We start from the raw sequence: 26,490 nt of genomic DNA on the forward strand, positions 1-26,490 counted from the left end.
GTACTTGGAAGCATGATGTTGTTGCCATTACAGAGGCCTGGTTGAGGGAAGGACAGGATTGGCAGCTAAACGTCCCAGGATTTAGATGTTTCAGGTGGGATAGAGGGGGATGTAAAAGGGGTGGAGGAGTTGCGCTCCTGGTTAGGAAGAATATCACAGCTGTACTGCAGAAGGACCCCTCAGAGGGCAACAAGGCTATATGGGTAGAGATCATGCATAAGAAGTGTGCAGTCATAATGTTGGGGGTTTACTACAGGCCTCCCAACAGCCAGCGGGAGATAGAGGAACAGATAGGTAGACTGATTTTGGAAAGGAGTAAAAACAACAGGGTTGTTCTGATGGGAGACTTTAACTTCCCCAATATTGACTGGGACTCACTTAGTGCTAGGGGCTTGGATGGGGCAGAGTTTGTAAGGAGCATCCAGGAGAGCGTCTTAAAACAATGTCGATAGTCCAACTAGGGAAGGGGCTGTACAGGGAAATGAGCCCGGCCAGGTGGTAGATGTTTCAGTAGGGGAGCATTTCAGGAACAGTGACCACAATTCAGTAAGTTTTAAAGTGCTGTGGATAAGAATAAGAGTGGTCCTAGGGTGAATGTGCTAAATTGGGGCAAGGCTAATTATAACAATATTAGGCGGGAACTGAAGAACCTAGATTGGGGACGGATGTTTGAGGGTAAATCGACATCTGACATGTGGGAGGCTTTCAAATATCAGTTGAAAGGAATTCAGGACTGGCATGTTCCCGTGAGGAAGAAGGATAAATATGGCAAAATTCGGGAACCTTGGAAAATGAAAGATATTGTAGACGTCGTCAAAAAGAAAAAGAGGCATTTGTCAGGGCTAGGAGGCTGGGAACAGACGGAGCCTGTGTGGAATATAAGGAAAGTGGGAAGGAACTTAAGCAAGGAGTCAGAAGGGCTAAAAGGGGTCATGAAAAGTCATTGACAAATACGGTTAAGGAAAATCCCAAGGCTTTTTACACGTACATAAAAAGCAAGAGGGTAGCCAGGGAAAGGGTGAGCCCCCAGAAGGACAGGCGAGGCAATCTATGTGTGGAGCCAGAGGAAATGGGCGAGGTACTAAATGAATACTTTGCATCAGTATTCACCAAAGAGAAGGAATTAGTGGATGTTGAGTCTGGAGAAGGGTGTGTCGATAGCCTGGCTCACATTGAGATCCAAAAAGACGAGGTGTGGGGCGTCTTGAAAAATATTAAGATGGATAAGCCCCCAGAGCCTGATGGGATCTACCGCAGAATACTGAAGGAGGCAAGAGAGGAAATTGCTGAGGCCTTGATAGTAAATCTTTGGATCCTCAATGTCTTCAGGTGATGTCCCGGAGGACTGGAGAATAGCCAATGTTGATCCTTTGTTTCAGAAGGGTAGCAAGGATAATCCAGGGAACTACAGGCCAGTGAGCCTTACGTCAGTGGTAGGGAAATTACTGGAGAGAATTCTTCAAGATAGGATCTACTCCCATTTGGAAGCAAGTGGACGTATTAGCGAGAGGCAGCAGGGTTTTGTGAAGGGGAGGTTGTGTCTCACTAACCTGACAGAGTTTTTCGAGGAGGTCACATTGGAGCACTGTGGCTAGTGGTGTTCCGCAGGGTTCAGTGCTTGGACGACACAAAGGTGGAATTGCGGATAGCGATGAGGACTGTCAGAGGATACAGCAGGATTTAGATTGTTTAGAGACTTGGGCGGAGAGATGGCAGATGGAGTTTAATCCGGACAAATGTGAGGTAATGCATTTTGGAAGGGCTAATGCAGGTAGGGAATATACAGTGAATGGTAGAATCCTCAAGAGCAGTGTTTTTCAAACTTATTTTCCGGGGACCCATTTTTACCAACCGGCCAACCATCACGGCCCACCTGCGTGACCCACCATTTCCTCTTACCTTGTTTGGTGTTGACAAAAATGGAGGAAATGGTTTTGGGTCCCTTTGTTCCCCCCAACTTGTTAAAAAAAAAGGCTGCAACCATATACAAAAAATGCGGCCGCATTGTGCATGCGTGCCCGATCATCGGTGCGCATGCGCAGTGCGGGCGAATTATTAAAAATCTGTTCCTGGCCATTTTGAAGGCCACTCACAGCCGGCATTATTAAAAACTGGCTGTTGCGTGCGGATTTGCGCAATCGGGAGCACCGCGACAGACGGCTCCGCGACCCTCCCGACACCCGCCCACGCACGGGTCGCGCCCCTGAGTTTGACAATGCCTGCTCAAGAGTACTGACAGTCAGAGAGATCTAGGTGTACAGGTCCACAGGTCACTGAAAGGGGCAACACAGGTGGAGAAGGTAGTCAAGAAGGCATACGGCATGCCTGCCTTCATTGGCCAGGGCACTGAGTATAAAAATTGGCAAGTCATGTTGCAGCTGTATAGAACCTTAGTTAGGCCACACTTGGAGTGTAGTGTTCAATTCTGGTGGCCACACTACCAGAAGGATGTGGAGGCTTTAGCGAGGGTGCAGAAGAGATTTACCAGGCTGTTCGCTGGTATGGAGGGCATTAGCTATGAGAGGTTGAATAAACTTGGTTTGTTCTCACTGGAACGAAGGAGATTGAGGGGCGGGATGACCTGATCTACAAAATTATGAGGGGCATAGACAGAGTGGATAGTCAGAGACTTTTTCCCAGGATAGAGGGGTCAATTACTAGGGGGCATAGGTTTAAGGTGCGAGGGGCAAGGTTTAGAGGAGATGTATGAGGCAGTTTTTAAAAAAAATTTTTTTACACAGAGGATAGTGGGTGCTTAGAGCTCGCTGCCGGTTGTGGTGGTGGAAGCAGGGACAATAGTAACATTTAAGGGGCATCTTGACAAATACATGAATAGGATGGGAATAGAGGGATATGGACCCCGGAAGTGTAGATGATTTTAGTTTATACGGGCAGCATGGTCGGCGCAGGCTTGGAGGGCCTAAGGGCCTGTGCTGTACTTTTCTTTGTTCTCTTTGCATACAACGACTAGCAACAGGTCACAAAGCAGCTTATAAGAGCTCCTAAAAGGGATGACGGGATGCTTGCAAGGGACATCAAAATCAATAAGAAATGTTATAGTTATATAAAGGGAAAGAGGGTGGTCAAGAGCAACGTAGGTCCACTAAAAACGGAAAATTGAGATATTGTCATTGATAATGGGGAAATGGCAGACATGTTGAACAATTACTTACAGTTGAAAAAGAGGATAACTTGCTGTGGTAAACACCACTAGTAACATTGCATGTATTACGGTACTGCCCCTGTATTACAGGTACAACAGTAAATCCCCGCCTGCTGACTCCTCCCAGTAGGTGGCGTATAAAAGTGTCTGCTCTCCTGCGCTGCTTCCATTCTGGTTCCAGCTGCAGGAGGCACAACATCTTGTGCAATAAAGCCTCGACTGTTTCACCATTCTCGTCTCGTGATAATTGACGGTACATCAATTTATTGCACAAGATTTTGAACGATGAACATCTTAATCAAGCTTGATCGTCTGGAGCTGAGCCCTCACGCAGCCAACGCCACGTTCACCTTCGACCACTGGCTAGCCTGCTTCGAAGGCTACCTCAGAGGAGCCACTGAAGAACTCTCAGACCCACAGAAGCTCCAAGTCCTCTTGTCACGGATGAGCCTTGAAATTGTTCCCTCATCCGGGATGCGCCCACCTACATAGAAGCGATGACGCTACTAAAGGGACATTAGGTTAAGTCGGTGAATCAAGTGTACGCCAGGGCACCTCCTGGCCACGATACGGCAACTCCCGGCAGAGACTCTGGACGATTTCCTGTGGGCCCTACAGATTCTCGGTAGGAATTGTGACTGCCAGGCAGTTTCAGCAGTCCAACACACCGAACTATTAATCAGAGATGCTTATGTCACGGGCATGAAGTCTACGTACGTTCACCAGCGACTATTGGAAGGGGGTACCCTCGATCTTGCAGAGACTAGGCAGCTCGCTAACTCACTAGAAGTGGCCTCCCGTAATCTGGAGGCCTACATCCCCGACAGCGCGGCACCCTCGTGGGCCCCACCAGCTGCCGACTCAAGCTCACCGCAAACCTGCGCCGCGCGACAGCCAGCCAACTTCGGGGCCGCCGCCACCCCCCCCCCCCAAAAGTGTTATTTTTGTGGCCAGAGCAAACATCCCAGGCAGCACTGCCCGGCATGGAGCGTGACCTGCAACGGATGTGGGAAGAAGGGCCACTTTGTTTCCGTTTGCCAAGCCCGGTCGGTCGCCGCTGTTTCCAGGCCCGGCATTACTACACCCCCCACGTGTGATCCAGGGGTCCGCCATCTTCTCCACCACAAGCCACGTGCAGCCCGTGGGCGCCGCCATCTTGGATGCCGCCCGCCATGTGCGCCCCGTGGGTGCCGCCTTCTTCGGCACCATTTTGGACTGCGCCTCAGGACCCCTGCTTGTCTGGCCGATCGTTGCCTGCTGATACCTCCGCCGCCGCTTATCACTCTGGATCAGTCTCGGCCCCACAACCTCATGAACGCTACGACGACGGTGAAGATCAACGGGCACAAGACGGCCTGCCTGTTTGACTCTGGGAGCACAGAGTTTCATCCACCCTGCTACGGTAAGGAGCTGCCCCCTCCCGGTACACCCCGTCACCCAGAAAATCTCCCTGGCCTCCGGATCCCATTCCGTTGAAATCCGGGGGTAGTGTCGCGACCCTCGCCGTTCAGGGCGTAGAGTTCAGCAACTTCAGGCTCTACGTCCTCCCCCACCTCTGCGCTGCCCTGTTACTAGGTCTTGACTTTCAATGCCACCTCCAAAGCCTTACTTTGAAATTCGGCGGACACCTGCCCCCCAGCAGGCGGCGTATAAAAGTGTCTGCTCCCCTGCGCTGCTCCCATTCTGGTTCCAGCTGCAGGAGGCACAACATCTTGTGCAATAAAACCTCGATTGTTTAGCCATTCTAGTCTCGTGGTAATTGACGGTACATCACTTGCCAAAGTCTTCCAAAAATTAATAGAGGACAAAGATTTAACACAATTAACAAAGTACAGCATGAGTAACCAGGAAATTAATGGAACTAAAGAGTGACAAATCTCCAGATTTGGGGATCTGACAGTTTCCATCCAAGGGTGTTAAAGGAAGTAGATGCCCCAAGTATAATCTTTCAGACTTCCTTAGATTCAAGAATAGTTCCCCTGGATTGAAAACTGAACATGTCACGCCACTTTTTAAGAAGGTTGAAAGGGGGAAACCAGGTAATTACAGACCGGTTAGCCTAACATCTGTGATGGGGAAATGCTAAAGTCAATAATCAGGGATAGGGTAACTGAACACCTCTAAAAAATGTTGGTCGATCAGGGAGAGCCAGCATGGATTCATGAAGGGAAGGTCACGCCTGACATATCTCACTGAATTTTTTGAAGAGCTAACTAAGGTAGTGAACATGGATGCCAAGGATGCTATTTATCTGGATTTCTAAAAGGCATCTGATAAAGTTGCACATAAGAGACTGTTAATGTAGGTGGAATCCCATGGAGCTATTGACATGGTTAGGAAATTGGAACAGTGACAGGCAACAGAGTGGGGATAATGGGTAAGAACTCAAATTGGCAGGATGTGACTAGTGGTGTACCACAGGGATGTGTGTTGGGGCAGCAATTATTCACATTATTCATTAACGACTTGGATGGTGGCATAGAAAGTCATATGTCCAAATTTGCTGATGATACAAAGTTAGGCGGCATTGTAGACAGCCTAGTTCATAGCATAAAATTGAAAGGAGATACTGACAGATGAGGTGAATGGACAAAATTGTAGCAGATGGAATTCAAGGTAAGCAAGTGTGAGGTTATCCATTTTAGACCCAAAAGAGATAGAGCAGGATATTTTCTAAATGGGAAGTGGTTAAGTACAGTGTATGTCCAAAGAGACTTGGGGGTTCATGTGCATAGATCTTTAAAATGCCATGAATAAGTACAGAAAATAATCAAAAAGACTCATGGAATGCTAGCCTTTATATCTAGAAGATTGCAGTATAAAGACATAAAAGTTATGCTGCAGCTATACAAAATCCTGATTAGACCCCACTTGAGGTAGAGAGAGCAGTTCTGGGCACCACACCTTAGGAAGAATAGAACGTGGAACATAGAACAGTACAGCACAGTACAGGCCCTTCGGCCCATGATGTTGTGCCGTCCATTTATCCTAATCTAAGTACAGGCCCTTCGGCCCACGATGTTATGCCGACCATTTATCCTAATCTAAGATCAACCTAACCTGCACCCCTTCAATTTACTGCTGTCCATGTGCCTGTCCAAGAGTCGCTGAAATGTCCCTAATGACTCTGACTCCACCACCTCTGCAGGCAGTGCATTCCACACACCCACCATTCTGTGTGTAAAGAACCGACCTCTGACATCTCCCCTATACATTCCTCCAATCACCTTAAAACTATGTCCCCTCATGACAGCCATTTCCGCCCTGGGGAAAAGTCTCTGGCTATCCACTCTATCCATGCCTCTCATCACTTTGTACACCTCTATCAAGTCTTGTCTCTTCCTTCTTCGCTCCAGTGAGAAAAGCCATAGCTCCCATAACCTTTCTTCATAAGACATGCCCTCCAGTCCAGGCAGCATCCTGGTAAATCTCCTCTGTACCCTCTCCAAAGCATCCACCTCCTTCCTATAATGAGGCAACCAGAATGGGACACAATATTCCAAGTGTGGTCTAACCAGGGTTTTATAAAGCTGCAGCAAAACCTCGCGGCTCTTAAACTCAACCCCCTGTTAATGAAAGCCAACACACCATACGCCTTTTAAAAAAAAAAAATAAACAATTTTATTGAGGTATTTTTGGCATATAAAACAGCAACATTATACCGTAAATAAGACATATGCAAGAACCTGCCTAAGCAACCCCCTACTCTACGCTACGCTACCCTAACCCACCACCGCTGACGATTAATTCTCCGCAAAGAAGTCAACGAATGGCTACCACCTCCGGGCGAACCGACAGCGATCCTCTCAAGGCAAACTTAATTTTCTCCAGCCCAAGAAAGCTCGCCATGTCCGAAAGCCATACTTCAGACTTCGGGGGCTTTGAGACCCTCCATGCCAACAGTATTCGTCGGCGGGCTACCAGGGAAGCAAAGGCCAAGACGTCAGCCTCTTTCTCCTCCTGGACTTCCGAGCCCTCCGAAACCCCAAAAATTGCCACCACAGGACTCATTGCTACCCTAGTTTTCAATATCCGGGACATGACGTCCACGAATCCCTGCCAGTACCCCCTTAGTTTAGGACATGCCCAGAATATGTGTACATGGTTCGCTGGTCCTCCGGCACATCTGGCACATTTGTCCTCCAGCCCAAAGAATTTGCTCATCCGGCCCACCGTCATGTGGGCCCGATGTACGACCTTGAACTGGATCAGACTGAGCCTGGCGCATGTTGCGGTCGTGTTTACACTACTTAAGTGTCTGCCCATATGCAGTCTTTCCCCCCCTCCCCACCCCCCGAGCTCCTCCTCACACTGAAGCTTCAGTTCTTCGGTCTGTGCCTCCTCTGCTCTCATTAGTTCTTTATAAATGTCGGAGACTCTCCCCTCTCCCACCTCTCCTCTAGAAACTACCCTGTCCTGGATCCCTCTTGGTGGGAGGCGTGGGTAGGATGGTGCCAATCTGCATACAAAATCCCGCACCTGCAAGTACCTGAAATCATTCCCTCTCGCCAGCTCGAACTTCTCCTCCAACATCCTCATGCTCGGGAAGCTCCCTTCCAAGAACAGATCGCCCATCCTCACAATCACCGCCCTCCGCCATAATTGGAACCCACCGTCCATATTCCCCAGGGCAAATCGGTGGTTACCGCAGATTGGGGACCAAACCGATGCTCTCACTTCCCCTATATGCCTCCTCCACTGGCCCCATCTAGGGATGCAAGTAGCGCAAGACTCCTAGCTACCTGGATCCCCAAGTACCGAAAGCTCCTTTCCACCCTCCTCAACAGTAGGTCGTCTATCCCTCTTCCCTGGTCCCCTGGATGCACCACGAAGAGCTCACTTTTCCCTACATTGAGCTTATAGCCCGAGAAGTCCCCAAACTCCCTTAGGATCTGCACGACCTCCACCATCCCCTCCACTGGATCTGTCACATACAGCAACAGGTCGTCCGCATACAGCAACACCCGATGTTCCTCTCCCCCTCGGACCACCCCCCTCCATTTCTTGGACTCCCTTAATGCCAGGGCCAAAGGCTCAATTGCTAATGCAAACAACAGGGGGGACAGGGGGCACCCCTGCCTCGTCCCTCGATACAGCCGAAAATACCCCGACCTCCGCCGATTCGTAACCACACTCGCCACCGGGGCTCTATATAGGAGCTTAACCCAACTGATAAACCCCTCCCCAAACCCAAATCTCCGCAACACTTCCCACAGATACTCCCACTCCACTCGGTCAAAGGCCTTCTCCGTGTCCATAGCTGCCACTATCTCCGCCTCTCCCTCCACCGATCGCATCATAATCACGTTGAGGAGCCTCCGCACATTGGTGTTTAGCTGCCTGCCCTTTACAAATCCCGTCTGGTCCTCGTAAATCACCCCCGGGACACAGTCCTCAATCCTCGTAGCCAGCACTTTTGCCAGCAACTTAGCGTCCACATTAAGGAGCGATATCGGCCTATACGATCCACATTGCAGTGGGTCATTGTCCCGCTTCTGGGTCAAAGAAATCATCGCTCCAGACATTGTCGGGGGCAGGGTCCCCCCTCCCTTGCCTCATTGAAAGTCCTCACCAGCAACGGGGCTAACAGGTCCGCATACTTCCTGTAAAACTCAACCGGGAACCCATCTGGTCCCGGAGCCTTCCCCGCCTGCATACTCCCCAGTCCTTTAAATCAGCTCCTCTAACCCAATTGGTGCCCCCAAACCAGCCACCTCCTGCTCCTCCACCCTCGGGAACCTCAGTTGATCCAGAAATCGTCGCATCCCCTTTTACCCCGCTGGGGGCTGAGATCTGTACAGCTCCTCATAAAAGTCCTTGAATGCCTCATTTAGTTTCGCCGCACTCTGCACCGTAGTTCCCCTGCCACCCTTGACTCCACCTATCTCCCTCGCTGCCATCCTCTTACGGAGCTGATGTGCCAGCATCCGGCTCGCCTTCTCCCCATACTCGTATGTCGCCCACTGTGCTTTCCTCCACTGTGCCTCTGCCTTCCCTGTGGTCAACAGGTCGAATTCCGTCTGGAGACTTCGCCTCACCCCAAGTAGTCCCTCTTCAGGGGCCTCTGCATATCTCCTGTCCACCCTTAAGATCTCCCCCACTAACCTCTCCCTTTCCCTGCCCTCTCTCTTCTCCCCGTGAGCCCTGGAGATTAACTCTCCCCTGACTACCGCCTTCAGCGCCTCCCATACTACCCCCACCTGCACCTCCCCGTTGACCTCCAAATACCTTTCAATGCACCCCCGTACCCTCCCGCACACCTCATCTGCCAGTAATCCCACATCCAAACACCACAGCGGGCATTGGTCTCTCCCTTCTCCCAACTCCAGTTCCACCCAGTGTGGGGCGTGGTCTGAGATGGCTATGGCCGAATACTCCGTTCCCTCCACTTTCGGGATCAGCACCCTGCTCAGAACAAAAAAAATCTATCCGGGAGTAGGCTTTGTGTCCATGGGAAAAAAAAGAAAATGCCCCTCTTCAGCGGCCTAGCAAGTCACTGCGCTCAGATCTTGATAAACACGCAGGGTGCTATTGTCCCAGTTGCAGCTCCGCGTTCTCTTGGCCCATTGCAGAATCCGCTCCTTATCCAGGAACCTGTGGAACCGGACCACCATCACTCATGAGGGATACCCTCGCCGCGGCTGCCTCACCTGCACTCTATGTGCCCTGTCCACCTCCGGCGGGCGAGGGAACACCTCGTTCCCCAGCAGCTTCTGGAACATATCTGCCACATATGCGGCAGCACCCAGCCCCCTCCGGAGGCCAACGATTCTTAAATTCTGCCGGCGAGACGTGTTCTCCAGGTCCTCCAGTTTTTCCAGTAGCATTTTTTGTTGGTCTCTCAACCTTCAAATCTCCATGTCCGCCTGCTCCTCCACCGTCTTCTCCAGCTCCTGGATCTTCTCAGGCTGGGCATCCAGCCTTTTCTCCATTCGGTCAAATGATTTCTGGAGCAGTTCCAAATGATCACTTTTCAGTGCTAGGAAGTTCTCCTGCATAACCTGCAACAAGTGCTCCATTGTCGCCTGAGCTTGTGGTGCCCAGGTCTGGACATCAGCCATATTGGTTTCACTCACAGCCTCCCCTTTGCCCTTGCTTGTCAAACTTCTTCAGCTGTTTGCGATCCTTCCTATTTCTTAGTTCCATACACCTCTGTATGGATTCAGTGCCTGAGTGCTATTACTTTCCAATCCAGCGCTTAAAAGCGCAAAAAAGTCAGGAGGAAAAGGTCCAAAAGTCCAGCCGGAGCGGGAGCCACCAAGTGTGCGACTTACTCCCTCATAGCCACCACCGGAAGTCCCCTCATAGCTGCCACCGGAAGTCACCATACGCCTTCTTAACAACCCTATCAACCTGGGTGGCAACTTTGAGGAATCTACGTATGTGGACCCCAAGATCCCTCTGTTCCTCCACACTTCCAAGAATCCTGCCTTTAACCCTGTATTCAGCATTCAAATTCGATCTTCCAAAATGAATTACTTCACATTTATCTAGGTTGAACTCCATCTGCCACTTCTCAGCCCAGCTCTGCATCCTGTCAATGTCCTGTTGTAACCTGCAACAGTCCTCAACACTATCTACAACTCCACCAACCTTCGTGTCATCGGCAAACTTACTAACCCACCCTTCCACTTCCTCATCCAAGTCATTTATAAAAACCACAAAGAGCAGAGATCCCAGAACAGATCCCTGCGGGACACCAGTGGTCACTGACCGCCAGACGGAATACTTTCCGTCCACTACCACTCGCTGTCTTCTTTCGGCCAGAAAATTCTGTATCCAGACAGCCAAATGTCCCTGTATCCCATACCCCCTAACTTTCTGAATGAGCCTACCATGGGAAACCTTATAAAATGCCTTACTGAAATCCATATACACCACATCCATTGCCATACCTTCATCAATGTCTCTCGTCACATTCTCAAAGAATTCAATGAGGCTTGTGAGGCATGACCTGCCCCTCACAAAGCCATGCTCATTATCTTTAATCAAACTATGTTTTTCTAATGTTATGGGCCAGGGTTTAGAGAATCCCAAAGTGTATCATGGAGTTCACCTGACCCACAACTTTTAATAGATTTAGGTATGGGGAGCACACTGCTTACTCTACAGGTATGGTACAGCAGAAAATAGACCAGTGTTTTTTAAAAACAAAACAATGTTTATTCTATGAACTCAAGTTAACCTTTTTAAAACAGTGAAGATCTTAGCAACCAGTAAATCAAATACACCCCCCAAAGAATACCACACTAAATAACCTGTATGCTGTCCTTTTATCATCCAAAAGACTTAACAAACCTTCAAACAGGAGCACATTAGAGTTTACATTCAAGACTGAAAACATTTATAATTCTTCTGAATTCACCAAATGATTAAGAGATGTCCTTCATGGCAGAGATCAACAGCAGTGCAGCTCACAGACACACCCAAGCTTTCTCAAACTGAAACTAAAAGCAGAAGTGGAGCTCAGCTCCACCCACACTCTGACATCACTCCAGTAACATGAGCAGCTCCATTTCTTAAAGGTACATTTCTTAAACACCCATTTCTTAAAGGGTACTCTCACATGACACTAAATAATCATAAATCCTATCTCTCAGAATCCTTTCCAATATTTTGCTCACCACAGACGCAAGACTAATGGGTCTGTAATTCCCCAGGATTTCTCTATTCCCTTTCTTGAACAGGGGAACAACATTCGCCTCCCTCCAATCATCCGGTACTACTCCAATGGAGTGTGAAGACGCAAATATCATCGCCAATGGCGCAGCAATCTGCTCCCTCGCTTCCCGTAGTAACCATGGGTATATCCTGTCAGGCCTTATCTATCTTATAGACTGATCTATCCTGATACTTTTCAAAATTTCCAGCACATCCTCAAGATCAACCTGTTTGAGTCTATTAACCTGGTTCACACTGACTTCCGGTTGCGGCCATGCCTGGATAGGTCGCACGTTCGACAGCTCCCGCCATAGAGGGGCCCCAACGGCACTTGTTCGACGGCTTCCAGTGTGGGAAGGTGATAGCAAGGTCACCCCGACAGTATATGGATTGGACCAGGAGTGGAGCGGTGAAAAAAGGGATCTTGGAGCAGCGAAAAGTGAGGGGGAGAAAAAGCAAGATGGCGGCGGGTGGAGACCAAGCAGCATTGGCGTAGGAGCAGCAGGGGTTTCTTAAAATCTGCTTTGAGGAGCTGAAAATCGAAATGCTGGCGCCAATGAAGGCAGCGATTGAGAAGCTAGTGGAGACCCAGAAGGCCCAAGGTGCGGCGATCCGAGAGGTGCGGCAAAAAACCTCGGAAAACAAGGACGAGACCTTGGGCCTGGCGGTGAAGGTGGAGGCGCACGAGGCGCTGCACAAGAGGTGGGCGGAAAGATTGGAGGACCTGGAGAATAGGTCGAGGAGGAAGAATCTTCGGATTCTGGGTCTCCCTGAAGGAGTGGAGGGGCCCAATGCCGGGGCATATGTGAGCACGATGCTCAATTCGCTGATGGGCGCGGGAGACTTCCCGAGGCCTCTGGAGCTAGATGGGGTGCACCAGGTCCTGGCAAGGAGATCCAAGGCCAACGAGCCGCCAAGGGCTGTAGTGGTGAGGTTTCACCGCTTTAGGGACAGAGTGTGTCTCTTGAGATGGGCCAAGAAAGAGCGGAGCAGCAGGTGGGAGAACACGGAGATCCGAATCTACCAGGACTGGAGTGCAGAGGTGACCAAGAAGAGAGCTGGCTTTAATCGGGCTAAGGCGGTGCTCCATCGGAAAGGGGTGAAGTTCGGTATGCTGCAGCCAGCGCTATTGTGGGTAACATTCCAGGATCGGCACCACTATTTCGAAACGCCCGAGGAGGCTTGGAGCTTTATACAGACTGAAAAGTTGGACTCAAATTGAGGGTTTGTTGTTGTGGGGTGCGGGGGGATGGGATGGTTGTTTGCTGTACATATGGTTTTAACTACGTGTAGGGAATGTTCCCCTGGTTGGGTGCTGGATGGGGATGGGTGAAGGTATTTGATGGGGAGACTGTGGGAGAGTGTGGGCGTCGGTGTTGGAGGGAGGGGAGGCCAGGGGATGGGGAATTGAGGTAAGGTCGCAAAAGGAGCTGCGCCAGAGGGGGCGCGGCTGGCTCAGGAAAGCGCGGGCTTTTTCCCGCGCTAGGGAAGGACGGAGGTGGGGGAGTGGCGGTACTGGAGAGGAGCACACACTGACTGCCAGGGAGGAGGGGGAGGGGGGATTCCCACACTGGGGGGGGGTCGATGGGAAGGCGGGAGAGGCCGGGGTCAGCAGGAGTCAGCTGAGTGTTATGGGGGGAGCAAAAGAGCTAGATATGGATCTAGCGGGGGGGGGGGGGGGGGGGGGAGAAAGAGAGAGAAGAGGGGGTATAGGGTTTCTGCTGCATTGGCCAAAAGGGAACTGGAAATAGGAGAGGCGGTCGGGGCGGGGGTCCGCCATCCGGGGCCGGTCAAGAGGGCCCGAGTGTTCGCGCACTTAAAGGGACTGAAGGCAGACGTGGTTATGCTTCAGGAGACACATCTGAAGGTGGCAGATCAGGTCAGGCTGAGAAAGGGATGGGTAGGACAGGTATTCCATTCGGGGCTGGATGCGAAGAACGGAGGGGTTGTAATTCTGGCGGGGAAGCGGGAGTCGTTTGAGGCAAAGAATATTGTAGTGGATAATGGAGGTCGATACGTGATGATGAGCGGTAGGTTGCAGGGTGTGCGGGTGGTACTGGTAAACGTATACGCCCGAACTGGGATGATGCCGGATTTATGAAACGCATGCTGGGTCGGATTCCGGACCTGGAGGTAGGAAGCTTGATAATGGGGGGGGGATTTCAACACGGTGCTGGATCCAGCATTGGATCGCTCTAGGTCCAAGACGGAGAAGAGGCCGGCTGTTGTGGCGTCTTGACGTGGGATTATTGGCGGATGACGTGGTGTGTGTGAGGGTGCGGGGGTGCAGCGATAGATATTTGGAGGCCATTGACAACGAAGAGGTGCAGGTGGGGGTAGTCTGGGAGGCGAGTTAATCTCCATCAGGGTCCACAGGGAGAAGACAGAGGGCAGGGAGAGGGAGAGGTTGGTGGGGGGAGATCTTAAGGGTGGACAGGAGATATGCAGAGGCCCCCCGAGGAGGGACTACTCAGGGAGCGGCGAAGCCTCCAGACGGAGTTTGACCTGTTGACCACAGGGAAAGCAGAGGCACAGTGGAGGAAAGCACAAGGGGCGACGTAAGAGTATGGGGAGAAGGCGAGCCGGATGCTGGCACACCCGCTTCGTAAGAGGGAGGCAGCGAGAGAGATAGGTGGAGTTAAGGATAGCAGGGGGAATACGGTGCGGAGTGCGGTGAGAGTAAATGAGGTATTCAAGGACTTCTATGAGGAGCTGCACAGATCGGAGCCCCCAGCGAGAGAAGAGGGGATGCGACGATTTTTGGATCAACGGAGGTTCCCGAGGGTGGAGGAGCAGGAGGTGGCTGGTTTAGGGGCGCCAATTGGGTTGGAGGAGCTGGTTAAAGGATTGGGGAACATGCAGGCGGGGAAAGCCCCGGGGCCAGATGGGTTCCCGGTCGAGTTTTATAGGAAATATGTGGACCTGCTAGGCCCGTTGCTAGTGAGGACTTTCAATGAGGCAAGAGAGGGGGGGGGGGGGGGGGGACCCTGCCCCCGACAATGTCCGGGGCGCTGATCTCTCTGATCCTGAAGCTGGACAAGGACCCACTGCAATGTGGGTCGTATAGACCGATCTCGCTCCTCAATGTGGATGCTAAGTTGCTGGCAAAAGTGCTGGCTACGAGAATTGAGGACTGCGTCCCGGGGGTGATCCATGAGGGCCAGGCGGGATTTGTAAAGGGCAGGCAGCTAAACACCAATGTGCGGAGGCTCCTCAACGTGATTATGATGCCATCGGTGAAGGGAGAAGCGGAGGTAGTGGCAGCTATGGACACGGAGAAGGCCTCCGACCGGGTGGAGTGGGAGTATCTTTGGGAAGTGTTGCGGAGGTTTGGGTTCGGGGAGGGGTTCATCAGCTGGGTCAGGCTGCTATATAGAGCCCCGGTGGAGTGTGGCGCTACCAATCGGCGGAGGTCGGAGTACTTTCGGCAATACCGAGGGACGAGGCAGGGGTGCCCCCTGTCCCCCTTGTTGTTTGCATTGGCAATTGAGCCTTTGGCCATGGCACTAAGGGAGTCCAGGAAATGGAGGTGATTGGTCCGAGGGGGAGAGGAACATCGGGTGTTGCTGTATGCGGACGATCTGCTGCTGTTTGTGGCAGATCCAGTGGAGGGGATGGTGGAGGTCATGCGGATCCTAAGGGAGTTTGGGGACTTCTCAGGCTATAAGCTCAACGTAGGGAAAAGTGAGCTCTTCGTGGTGCATCCAGGGGACCAGGGAAGGGGGCTAGACGACCTACCATTGAAGAGGGCAGAAAGGAGCTTTCGGTACTTGGGGATCCAGGTGGCTGGGAGTTGGGGGGCCCTGCACAAGCTCAATTTGACGCGGTTGGTGGAGCAGATGGAGGAGGATTTCAAAAGATGGGATGTGCTGCCACTCTCGCTAGCGGGCAGGGTACAGTCGATTAAAATGATGGTCCTCCCGAGGTTTCTCCTTGTGTTCCAGTGCCTTCCCATTATGATTACAAAGGCCTTTTTTAAACGGGTAGGTAGGAGCATCATGGGTTTCGTGTGGGGAAATAAGACCCCGAGGGTAAAGAGGGTGTTTCTGGAGCGTAGCAGGGACAGGGAGGGCTGGCGCTGCCGAATCTGTGCGGCTATTATTGGGCAGCTAACGTGGCGATGATCCGTAAGTGGGTAATAGAGGGAGAGGGGGCGGCGTGGAAGAGGTTGGAAATGGCGTCCTGCAGGGGCACGAGCCTGAGGGCGCTGGTGACGGCACCGCTGCCGCTCTTGCCGACAAGGTACACCACGAGTCCGTGGTGGTGGCAATGTTGAAGATCTGGTGGCAGTGGAGACGGCATAGGGGCGAGGTGGGAACCTCGGTTTAGTCCCCGATTCGGGAGAACCATCGGTTCGTCCCGGGAAGGATGGATGGGGGGTTTCGGAGTTGGCATCGGGCAGGGATTAGAAGAATGGGGGACCTGTTTATTGATGGGACGTTTGCGAGCCTAGGGGCGCTGGAGGAGAAGTTTAGGTTACCCCCGGGAAATGCGTTCGGGTATATGCAAGTGAGGGCGTTTGTGAGGCGGCAGGTGAGGAAATTCCCGTTGCTCCCAGCACAGGGGATTCAGGACAGGGTGATTTCAGGTGTATGGGTCGGAGTGGGCAAGGTTTTGGCGATCTATCAGGAGATGAAAGAAGAGGAGGCGGCCTCGGTAGAGGAGTTAAAGGGCAAGTGGGAGGAGGAGCTTGGGGAGGAGATAGATGAGGGTCTGTGGGCTGATGCCCTTATTAGGGTTAACTCCTCTTCCTCTTGCGCCAGGCTCAGCCTAATACAATTTAAGGTTACTCATAGAGCGCATATGACAGGGGCGAGGTTGAGTAGGTTCTTTGGGATGGAGGACAGGTGTGGGAGGTGCTCAGGAAGCCCGGCGAATCACGTCCACATGTTCTGGTCGTGCCCGGCACTGGATGGGTTCTGGAGGGGTGTCGCGAGGACTATGTCCAAGGTGGTGAAAGTTCAGGTCAAGCCGAGCTGGGGGTTGGCACTATTTGGGGTAACGGATGAGCCGGGAGTGCAGGAGGCAAAAGAGGCCAGTATCCTGGCCTTTGCGTCCCTGGTAGCGCGGCGGAGGATCTTGCTATTATGTAACGACGCGCAGCCCCCCCAGCGTGAACATAGAACATAGAACAATACAGCGCAGTACAGGCCCTTCGGCCCACGATGTTGCACCGAAACAAAAGCCATCTAACCTACACTATGCCATTATCATCCATATGTTTATCCAATAAACTTTTAAATGCCCTCAATGTTGGCGAGTTCACTACTGTAGCAGGTAGGGCATTCCACGGCCTCACTACTCTTTGCGTAAAGAACCTGCCTCTGACCTCTGTCCTATATCTATTACCCCTCAGTTTAAAGTTATGTCCCCTCGTGCCAGCCATATCCATCCGCGGGAGAAGGCTCTCACTGTCCACCCTATCCAACCCCCTGATCATTTTGTATGCCTCTATTAAGTCTCCTCTTAACCTTCTTCTCTCCAACGAAAACAACCTCAAGTCCATCAGCCTTTCCTCATAAGATTTTCCCTCCATACCAGGCAACATCCTGGTAAATCTCCTCTGCACCCACTCTAAAGCCTCCACGTCCTTCCTATAATGTGGTGACCAGAACTGTACGCAATACTCCAAATGCGGCCGTACCAGAGTTCTGTACAGCTGCAACATGACCTCCCGACTCCGGAACTCAAACCCTCTACCAATAAAGGCCAACACTCCATAGGCCTTCTTCACAACCCTATCAACCTGGGTGGCAACTTTCAGGGATCTATGTACATGGACACCTAGATCCCTCTGCTCATCCACACTTTCAAGAACTTTACCATTAGCCAAATATTCCGCATTCCTGTTATTCCTTCCAAAGTGAATCACCTCACACTTCTCTACATTAAACTCCATTTGCCACCTCTCAGCCCAGCTCTGCAGCTCATCTATATCCCTCTGTAACCTGCTACATCCTTCCACACTATCGACAACACCACCGACTTTAGTATCGTCTGCAAATTTACTCACACACCCTTCTGCGCCTTCCTCTAGGTCATTGATAAAAATGACAAAAATGACAAACAGCAACGGCCCCAGAACAGATCCTTGTGGTACTCCACTTGTGACTGTACTCCATTCTGAACATTTCCCATCAACCACCACCCTCTGTCTTCTTTCAGCTAGCCAATTTCTGATCCACATCTCTAAATCACCCTCAATCCCCAGCCTCCGTATTTTTTGCAATAGCCTACCGTGGGGAACCTTATCAAACGCTTTGCTGAAATCCATATACACCACATCAACTGCTCTACCCTCGTCTACCTGTTCAGTCACCTTCTCAAAGAACTCAATAAGGTTTGTGAGGCATGACCTACCCTTCACAAAGCCATGCTGACTATCCCTGATCATATTATTCCTATCTAGATGATTATAAATCTTGTCTCTTATAATCCCCTCCAAGATTTTACCCACTACAGACGTGAGGCTCACCGGTCTATAGTTGCCGGGGTTGTCTCTGCTCCCCTTTTTGAACAAAGGGACCACATTTGCTGTCCTCCAGTCCTCTGGCACTATTCCTGTAGCCAATGATGACATAAAAATCAAAGCCAACGGTCCAGCAATCTCTTCCCTGGCCTCCCAGAGAATCCTAGGATAAATCCCATCAGGTCCCGGGGACTTATCTATTTTCAGCCTGTCCAGAATTGCCAACACCTCTTCCCTACGTACCTCAATGCCATCTATTCTATTAGCCTGGGGCTCAGCATTCTCCTCCACAACATTATCTTTTTCCTGAGTGAATACTGACGAAAAATATTCATTTAGTATCTCTCCTATCTCTTCAGACTCCACACGCAATTTCCCATCCCTGTCCTTGACTGGTCCTACTCTTTCCCTAGTCATTCGCTTATTCCTGACATACCTATAGAAAGCTTTTGGGTTTTCCTTGATCCTTCCTGCCAAATACTTCTCATGTCCCCTCCTTGCTCGTCTTAGCTCTCTCTTTAGATCCTTCCTCGCTACCTTGTAACTATCCATCACCCCAACCGAAACTTCACACTTCATCTTCACATAGGCCTCCTTCTTCCTCTTAACAAGAGATTCCACTTCCTTGGTAAACCACGGTTCCCTCGCTCGACGCCTTCCTCCCTGTCTGACCGGTACATACTTATCAAGAACACGCAGTAGCTGATCCTTGAACAAGCCCCACTTATCCAGTGTGCCCAACACTTGCAGCCTACTTCTCCACCTTATCCCCCCCAAGTCACGTCTAATGGCATCATAATTGCCCTTCCCCCAGCTATAACTCTTGCCCTGCGGTGTATACTTATCCCTTTCCATCATTAACGTAAACGTCACCGAATTGTGGTCACTGTCCCCAAAGTGCTCTCCTACCTCCAAATCCAACACCTGGCCTGGTTCATTACCCAAAACCAAATCCAACGTGGCCTCGCCTCTTGTTGGCCTGTCAACATATTGTTTCAGGAAACCCTCCTGCACACACTGTACAAAAAACGACCCATCTATTGTACTCGAACTATATCTTTTCCAGTCAATATTTGGAAAGTTAAAGTCTCCCATAATAACTACCCTGTTACTTTCGCTCATATCCAGAATCATCTTCGCCATCCTTTCCTCTACATCCCTAGAACTATTAGGAGGCCTATAAAAAACTCCCAACAGGGTGACCTCTCCTTTCCTGTTTCTAACTTCAGCCCATACTACCTCGGAAGAAGAGTCCCCATCTAGCATCCTCTCCGCCACCGTAATACTGCTCTTGACTAGCAGCGCCACACCTCCCCCTCTTTTGCCTCCTTCTCTGAGCTTACTAAAACACCTAAACCCCGGAACCTGCAACATCCATTCCTGTCCCTGCTCTATCCATGTCTCCGAAATGGCCACAACATCGAAGTCCCAGGTACCAACACATGCTGCCAGTTCCCCTACCTTGTTTCGTATACTCCTGGCATTGAAGTAGACACACTTCAAACCACCTACCTGAACACTGGCCCCCTCCTGCGACGTCAAATCTGTGCTCCTGACCTCTCTACTCTCATTCTCCCTTACCCTAAAACTACAATCCAGGTTCCCATGCCCCTGCTGCATTAGTTTAAACCCCCCCAAAGAGCACTAACAAATCTCCCCCCCCAGGATATTTGTGCCCCTCAGGTTCAGATGTAGACCATCCTGTCTGTACAGGTCCCACCTTCCCCAGAAAGAGCCCGTCTTTCTGGGGAAGGTGGGACCTCTACAGACAGGGTGGAAGCCTGAATAAATGACATGGCAGGCTTCATTAAGCTGGAGAGGATAAAATTTGCCTTGAGAGGGTCTGTGTAGGGGTTCTTCAGGCAGTGGCAACTATTCCTAGACTATCTCGCGGAGCGTTAGGAGGAGGTCAGCAGCAGCAGCAACCCAAGGGTGGGGTGGGGGGGGGGGGGGGGGGGGAGGTCTCTTTTGAGGGGGGTATTTGGGTGGGGGGGGGGGCTTCCCCAAGGGTACCTTTGAAAGTCATATGGGGGGGGTTGCTATATACGGGGGGAACCCAATGTATAAGTTTTGTATTATTTTCGATTGCTGTGTTGGTGTTCCTTTTTCTTTTTGTTATGGGGGGGGGGGTTGTTAAAATTGTTGGAAAATCTAAATGAACATATTTTTTAAAAAAAAAACCTGGTTCACACTGTTCTCATGAGCAACAAGGTGCCTCTCTCTAGTGAATACTGGCCTTGGAGGGAGTGCAACATGGGTTCACAAAAATTATACCTGAACTCTAGAAGTTAAGCTAAGAGGAGAGATTACACAAATTAAGCCGGATTTCCTCAGAATTTAGAAGAAGGTTTAATTTTTTTAATCTTTATTAGTGTCAAATGTAGGCTCACAGTAACATTACAATGAAGTTACTGCTAAAATTGCCTAGTTGCCACACTCCGGCGCCTGTTCGGGTACACTTGAGGGAGAAGGCAGAATGTCCAATTCACGTGATAAGCATGTCTTTCAGGACTTGTGGGAGGAAATTGGAGTGCCCAGAGGAAACCTACGCAGACACGGGGAGAACATATGGACTCCGCACAGACAGTGGCCCAAAGTATTTAAGATATTAACAGGGAAAGACATACTGGTTGGAGATCCTAAAACTAGGGGTATAGTCTAAAAATTAGGGCCAGACCATTCAGGAGAGATGTCAGGAAGCACTTCTTCATTCAAAGGGTTGTAGAGGTTTGGAACTCTCTCCCACAAACAGCAGTTGAAGCTAGATCAATTGTTAATTTTAAATCTGAGGTAGTATCTTTGTTTAACAAAAACCTAAGGGAAATGGGCCAAAGGTAGGTATATGGAGTTAGGCCACAGATCAGCGATGATGTCATTGAATGGCAGGACAGGCTCGAAGGGCTGAATGGCTTACGCCTGTTCCAATGTAGATGTTTTCTCTGGCAAGGTTGTCTAGCTTCTCTGCAGTCTCCATACCATTTCATGTTCTCAGCAAAGGATGTGACAGGACTCACTGCTTTCAGAATAGAGCAGTGTCACTTCCAAGGTCTAAACACACATGCCCAGTTCTCTTTCACAGTAACTTCATTGAAGCCTACTTATGACAATAAGCGATTATTATTATTATTATAGTGCAGAAACCAATCACTGACCGCTGCCAGGCAGAACAGTGTCCCTGGTCAACCCACCGGTTTCCAGTTAACCAATCGATCCAACTCTCTCCAAACTTGGTTCCCAAGATCCACTCCTCTGCAGAAGAGTCTGGCCTCTTCTCTCCAAAAACAAAACCTGGGAACACAACTATCCTGACAAGCAGGCTGTTTCAACCTGGAGTCTTCTGCTTAAAGGCATATTCCAATTATGGGTCAACAGACCAAAATAATAAAAGAAATGGGAACAAAGGAAATAAATAGGAAGGGCTCTTACATTACGATTTGGTTCTGTTCAGTTCTATAAAGTGGTTTTTCCATCTTTGAATTCTGAAGTTTCAACAGTAGAATCTGTAATCCAATTAATTTTTTTCATTTCAGGAGGGATTGGTGCATTTCATATGTCATGTTTTTATTTTTGGACTCCTGACTGAGGCTAAAGTTCAGCAGATGGCAGTTTTGGCTTGCTGGGATCCTGTGAGACCTCCTATATTAACAACCATCCCCTACGAACCACTGGAGCTGCAGGCCATTACGTGGAGGAGTTTCCTATCCAGTGAGGGCATGACAGCTGTGGCCACAGTATATTTCAACAAAATTGAAATAAATGTCTTCATAGGATGCCACAAGATGGAGATGCCTTTCTAAAATGTTTCTGTTTCTTTCTTAAAGTTACAAAGCCAACGCGCATTGTGGGCTGGGCAAGCTCTTAATCCATCTCCTTGTTGGCTCGAAAACTTAATTCAAATCGAATCCAATTCATGGTCCCCACAAGAGAGACATACAAGATCCAAGCTGACAAGGCACTGCACCTGATCTTGGGCTTGATCAGACGCTTGATCTTAGCCAAAGGCAGAAAAGCGAGGAGCACTCGGATTGGGCCTGAAGCTAAGGAACTGCCCACTGTCCTTAACTGGACAGCAGACGTGGAGCCAGCTAATTAGCAAACTACCTGAGTGGCAGAAGTTTTGTATTCTGGATCCATCCATTACATTGCTCACCTGAGCAAGAATATCATTCATTTGTTCACTGGCTTCATCATCACTTTTCCCCAACATTCTCAATAATCTTAAAATCTGGACCTGTGAAGTAGAAAAAAAAATACAACTTACGTCAGCTTGTGGGAACTGAGAGAAGCTAAAACAGAAGAACAGTGCACAACTGTTCAGACAGTTGTTTCATTCAGGTGGAATTAAAGGGGTTATCACAAAACTGGGGCGTGGTGGACTAACAAATTTAAATTCTGAAGTACACCAGAGCAAACAATATGATCAGAATTAAAATCTAGTTTTCTGACCAGGTAATGGCAAACAAAAATAAGCATCATATTGAAAGTCTGCATATCTGGTTTAATAAGTGTCATGTAGACAGCTACTGGCTGTGGTATATAAAGCGATTGTACGTGGATTAATTTTACATGCACAAATTCCCATTGAGGACTCAAACCTTGGACAGTGTTTAATAATTCAACTTGAAGAAAACATTTTCAGTATATTTAATGGCAGGAGAAATATGTCATGATGTTTCACAATACATTCCAGAAAGTTCCTGGCAAAATGTGGGGCAGGATGAGGGACTGACCCCTACTGAACTACCCTCTGCTGGCAGTCTGGCCCCCATTTTTCCATGTAAGAACAAAAGTCCAGTGAGTAAAATGAAACAGGGAGCAAGAAGTAGGTGGTGGCATATGACTGAGCGAGCGAGAGAACAGAAGGAGGCAGAGAACGCAAGAAAAATGAGAGGTAAAGCTTATATACACAGAAGAGAAAGGGAATACAGAGATTTTTTAAAAATGGAACAAGGACAGAGATAGGGAAAAGTTAAAGAAAAACAGCCAGAGAAACAGAAATGCAGGTATCAATATTCATGACTAGTCAAATGCAAGAGTCTGTGAAAATCTTTCAGTGAGACTTAACCAATGAAAATCAGAAGTTCAGAAAGCCATTTATTAACAGAGACCCCTTTTCCATCTTTGAGGAAGATTCCCTTTTTAAAAGGTAACTCACAAACTAAGAGTGTAATGAAAACATTCTATTGTATAGTTACTGTTTGTCGCACAATTTTGTTGCCACCAGCAGTAATCATGGGATGTTTCATCTACTGCAAAATAGTTATACCTGAGTAAGGAATTAATATCTTCAGGACAGAAAATAGAGGGAAAATAATTGCTAATATTGCCTATTTGTATAAACAACTAAAGCAAGGAGGTAAAGATAGTTCATCTAGATATATTGCTATTCCCACATACAGGACACTGGGAATATGAAGAGCTTTCAGAAAGGACGAAACAAAATAAACCCAACAAATTTCAGAAGGATATTTCTTCAGTGGCGATTTAGTCAGTTACCTGAAGAAAAGGGTCACTAATTCCAGACACGTCATGTTCTGGGGAGTAACCAGACATAATCAAATTCTTCAGGGATTTGACTAGCTGTGGAACGACCTAAGATTGATGAGAACAGATATTACAGAACATGTATGACACTGATAAATGCTTGGCAAAAAAAGTGTTATTAGTTACATTGATCACCTCATTTCAATAATCTTGCTACGTCAGGTAAAGGTAACAAATCTAATTTAAAACTTCTTAGAAGGGAGGAAGCAGAGAGGGAAGTCAAAGGTAATTTCCCAGAATTTCAAAATGAGTAGTCGTGTACCACAGAATTCTATTCTGCGACCACTTCTACTTTTTGTGCATGCCAATTATTGAATCACAAGGCTAAAGGGAATAGTGCCCACATCTGCAGACATTAAGAAAATAGGAGGCATAGTAAATGCTTCTGTGACCAAGATTAGCTGCAAGGGGATACTGAAATGTGGGGAAATAAGCAAAAAGCAGATGGAATTCAATGCCAGTAAAATATGAGGTACTACCTTCAGATTAAAATAATGATTATACTTTGAGCGGGAGACGCATTGGAAGAACAGGAGGATTTTCAATCGGGGAGCTTTACAGCTAAACTGGTCCTTGAACCTGGTCCCATCCAACACCCATTTTTCTGGCGGGGTCACTAGACAGCAATTGGGAGCAGACATTGTGGCTGGGTCCCTAACACAATATCCCAGCTAAGATTAATTCATTTACCTGGGTTGTAGGGCAAAAAAGTAGATCAGGGAGCACCTTCCAGCGATCAAAGTGATGATTTTGTTTGCCCTACAGCATTTGTTCAAGACACCAACGTTTTGCACATTCTTCCCGTGTCTGCGTGGGTCTCACCTCCATAACCCAAAGAGATGTGCAGCGTAGGTGAATTGGGCATGCTAAATTGTCTCTTAATCGGATACTCTAAATTTATTTTGAAAAATAATTTTAAAAATACACCAACATTTTGTGGGATACAGATCCATGGGTGCCAACTGACCTCAATCTTGACTATTTTTCATAAACAAAGGCCACAGAGGGCCAGACCTTCTGTGGAGTGGCAGTCACAGTTGTATCACCATTCTTCTCTTTTTTACTTATCTTAGTCAGGAGCTGCACATTTCTCGCCCAAATTAGACTTGGGCCTGCTGAAACATACAGCACACCAGCTCCTTGGACACTTCAGTACGGGAAGCGAAGCCTTTTTTTTTTTTTGTTTACAGCACTAGCTGCTGTAAAGCAGGTAGAAGTTTAAAGGTCCCACCACTTTGAGAAGCCAGTGGGTGCAGCCACACAGCCAGGGTGTGGAGGGCAAGAAATAGTCAGCGGGGTAAGGGGTGGGATGAATCAGTGGTACAGTTACCCAGGAGCTAGAAATAATTTTAATTCTTTTAACTTTCCCTGGGTATCTATTCTTCTTAAGAGAGTCACAACCGTCCAAAGCTTTGATTTTAAAATCAGAATATCAGGTGAATTCCAGTGCAGGGTAATTGCCTGTCAGATGTTTACATTTCCTAGGCAATTATTATGCAGTGCTTGAATGGAGACTTGCACAGAATTCCCCCAGCACATCTTCTGGGTTACATCTGGGCTTTGTCCCCATCCAGGATCGTAAGTTCTTGACTCGAACATCTGTAGAGTTGGGAGGCATCAGGGTCGAAGGGCCATGAACCACTTTCTGAAAATATTTCTCACTGGCAAAGCACGAGTCACTAGATATCAAGATGGGGGCCTGGCTGATTTCAACTCTCCTTCAACCAGGGGCCGCTGAGGGTAGTTACAGCCCCTTTGCGCTGCCAGACTGAGAACCACTGAAGCACAATCCAGTAGTAGACTGGAGATTCGTAACCTGTATAACTCAAGCCATTCCCAACACCGCCTCTACCTAGTAAGCCAGTAGGGGATCCAGTACAACCTTTAGCTTTCATGCTAGCAAGATTGCAACATTGGTACATTCAGCAACACTGAATGTTGGCAGAACGGTGGTGCAGTGGTTAGCACTGCTGCCTCATGGCACCGAGGACCCGGTTTCGATCCCGGCCCCGGGTCACTGTCCGTGGGGAGTTTGGACATTCTCCCATGTCTGCGTGAGTTTCAGCCACAACCCAAAAGTTGTGCAGGGTAGGTGGATTGGCCACGCCAAATTGCCCTTTTAAAAAAAATACTGGTTTGCAATCTTTTGCTCAAAGATGGCAACACTGAAAGGTTTAACGATCATCAAACTGCGCAACCTGCCCATCTTTCTATCTATACATTAAAATATTGCAACCAGTGCACATACTGCATGGTTTTTTTCAATTGCAAGTTATGTATTTACTGTTGTACATATTTTATACAGCATACCATCAGTAACACAGCTGCTCCTATCCCAGGTTCAATTAAAACTCAAACTAAGTTGTCAACAAAAACAAGTTTTACTAACAATTCTGCATACTATTCCAATTTTTACTTCTTTATTTCATGTCTTTCTGTTGTAAGGATCAACATCAGAAAAAAATTACTGTCATCACATCTGTTTATGGGGGTTTGCTATATGCAAATTGGCTGAAGGAAACTGAAGACAGCAGAGACAAGATTGTATTTGCGTTGTGTACCTTGTGTTGCCCTATTATGTATTTTCTTTTCATGTACTAAATGATCTGTTTGAGCTGTACGCAGAACAATACTTTTCACTGCACCTCAGTAT

The 26,490-nt window shown here is 48.8% G+C and overlaps 1 protein-coding gene across 2 annotated transcripts in view; it reads right to left on the bottom strand.

The window, feature by feature from the left end:
- Positions 1–26,490, bottom strand: part of LOC140428291 (AP-1 complex subunit gamma-1-like) — a 263,950-nt gene that overhangs the window by 157,242 nt on the left and 80,218 nt on the right. For both annotated transcript variants that reach the window (XM_072514604.1, XM_072514603.1), the window contains exons 7-8: positions 23,790–23,885; positions 22,444–22,524 (exon numbers count right to left, since the gene is read on the bottom strand). In XM_072514604.1, coding sequence (XP_072370705.1) covers positions 22,444–22,524; positions 23,790–23,885 — 177 coding nt within the window. The remainder of the gene's footprint in view (positions 1–22,443; positions 22,525–23,789; positions 23,886–26,490) is intronic.

The sequence above is a fragment of the Scyliorhinus torazame genome, chromosome 8 (assembly GCF_047496885.1).
Source record: "Scyliorhinus torazame isolate Kashiwa2021f chromosome 8, sScyTor2.1, whole genome shotgun sequence".
In the NCBI taxonomy this organism is placed as follows: domain Eukaryota; kingdom Metazoa; phylum Chordata; class Chondrichthyes; order Carcharhiniformes; family Scyliorhinidae; genus Scyliorhinus; species Scyliorhinus torazame.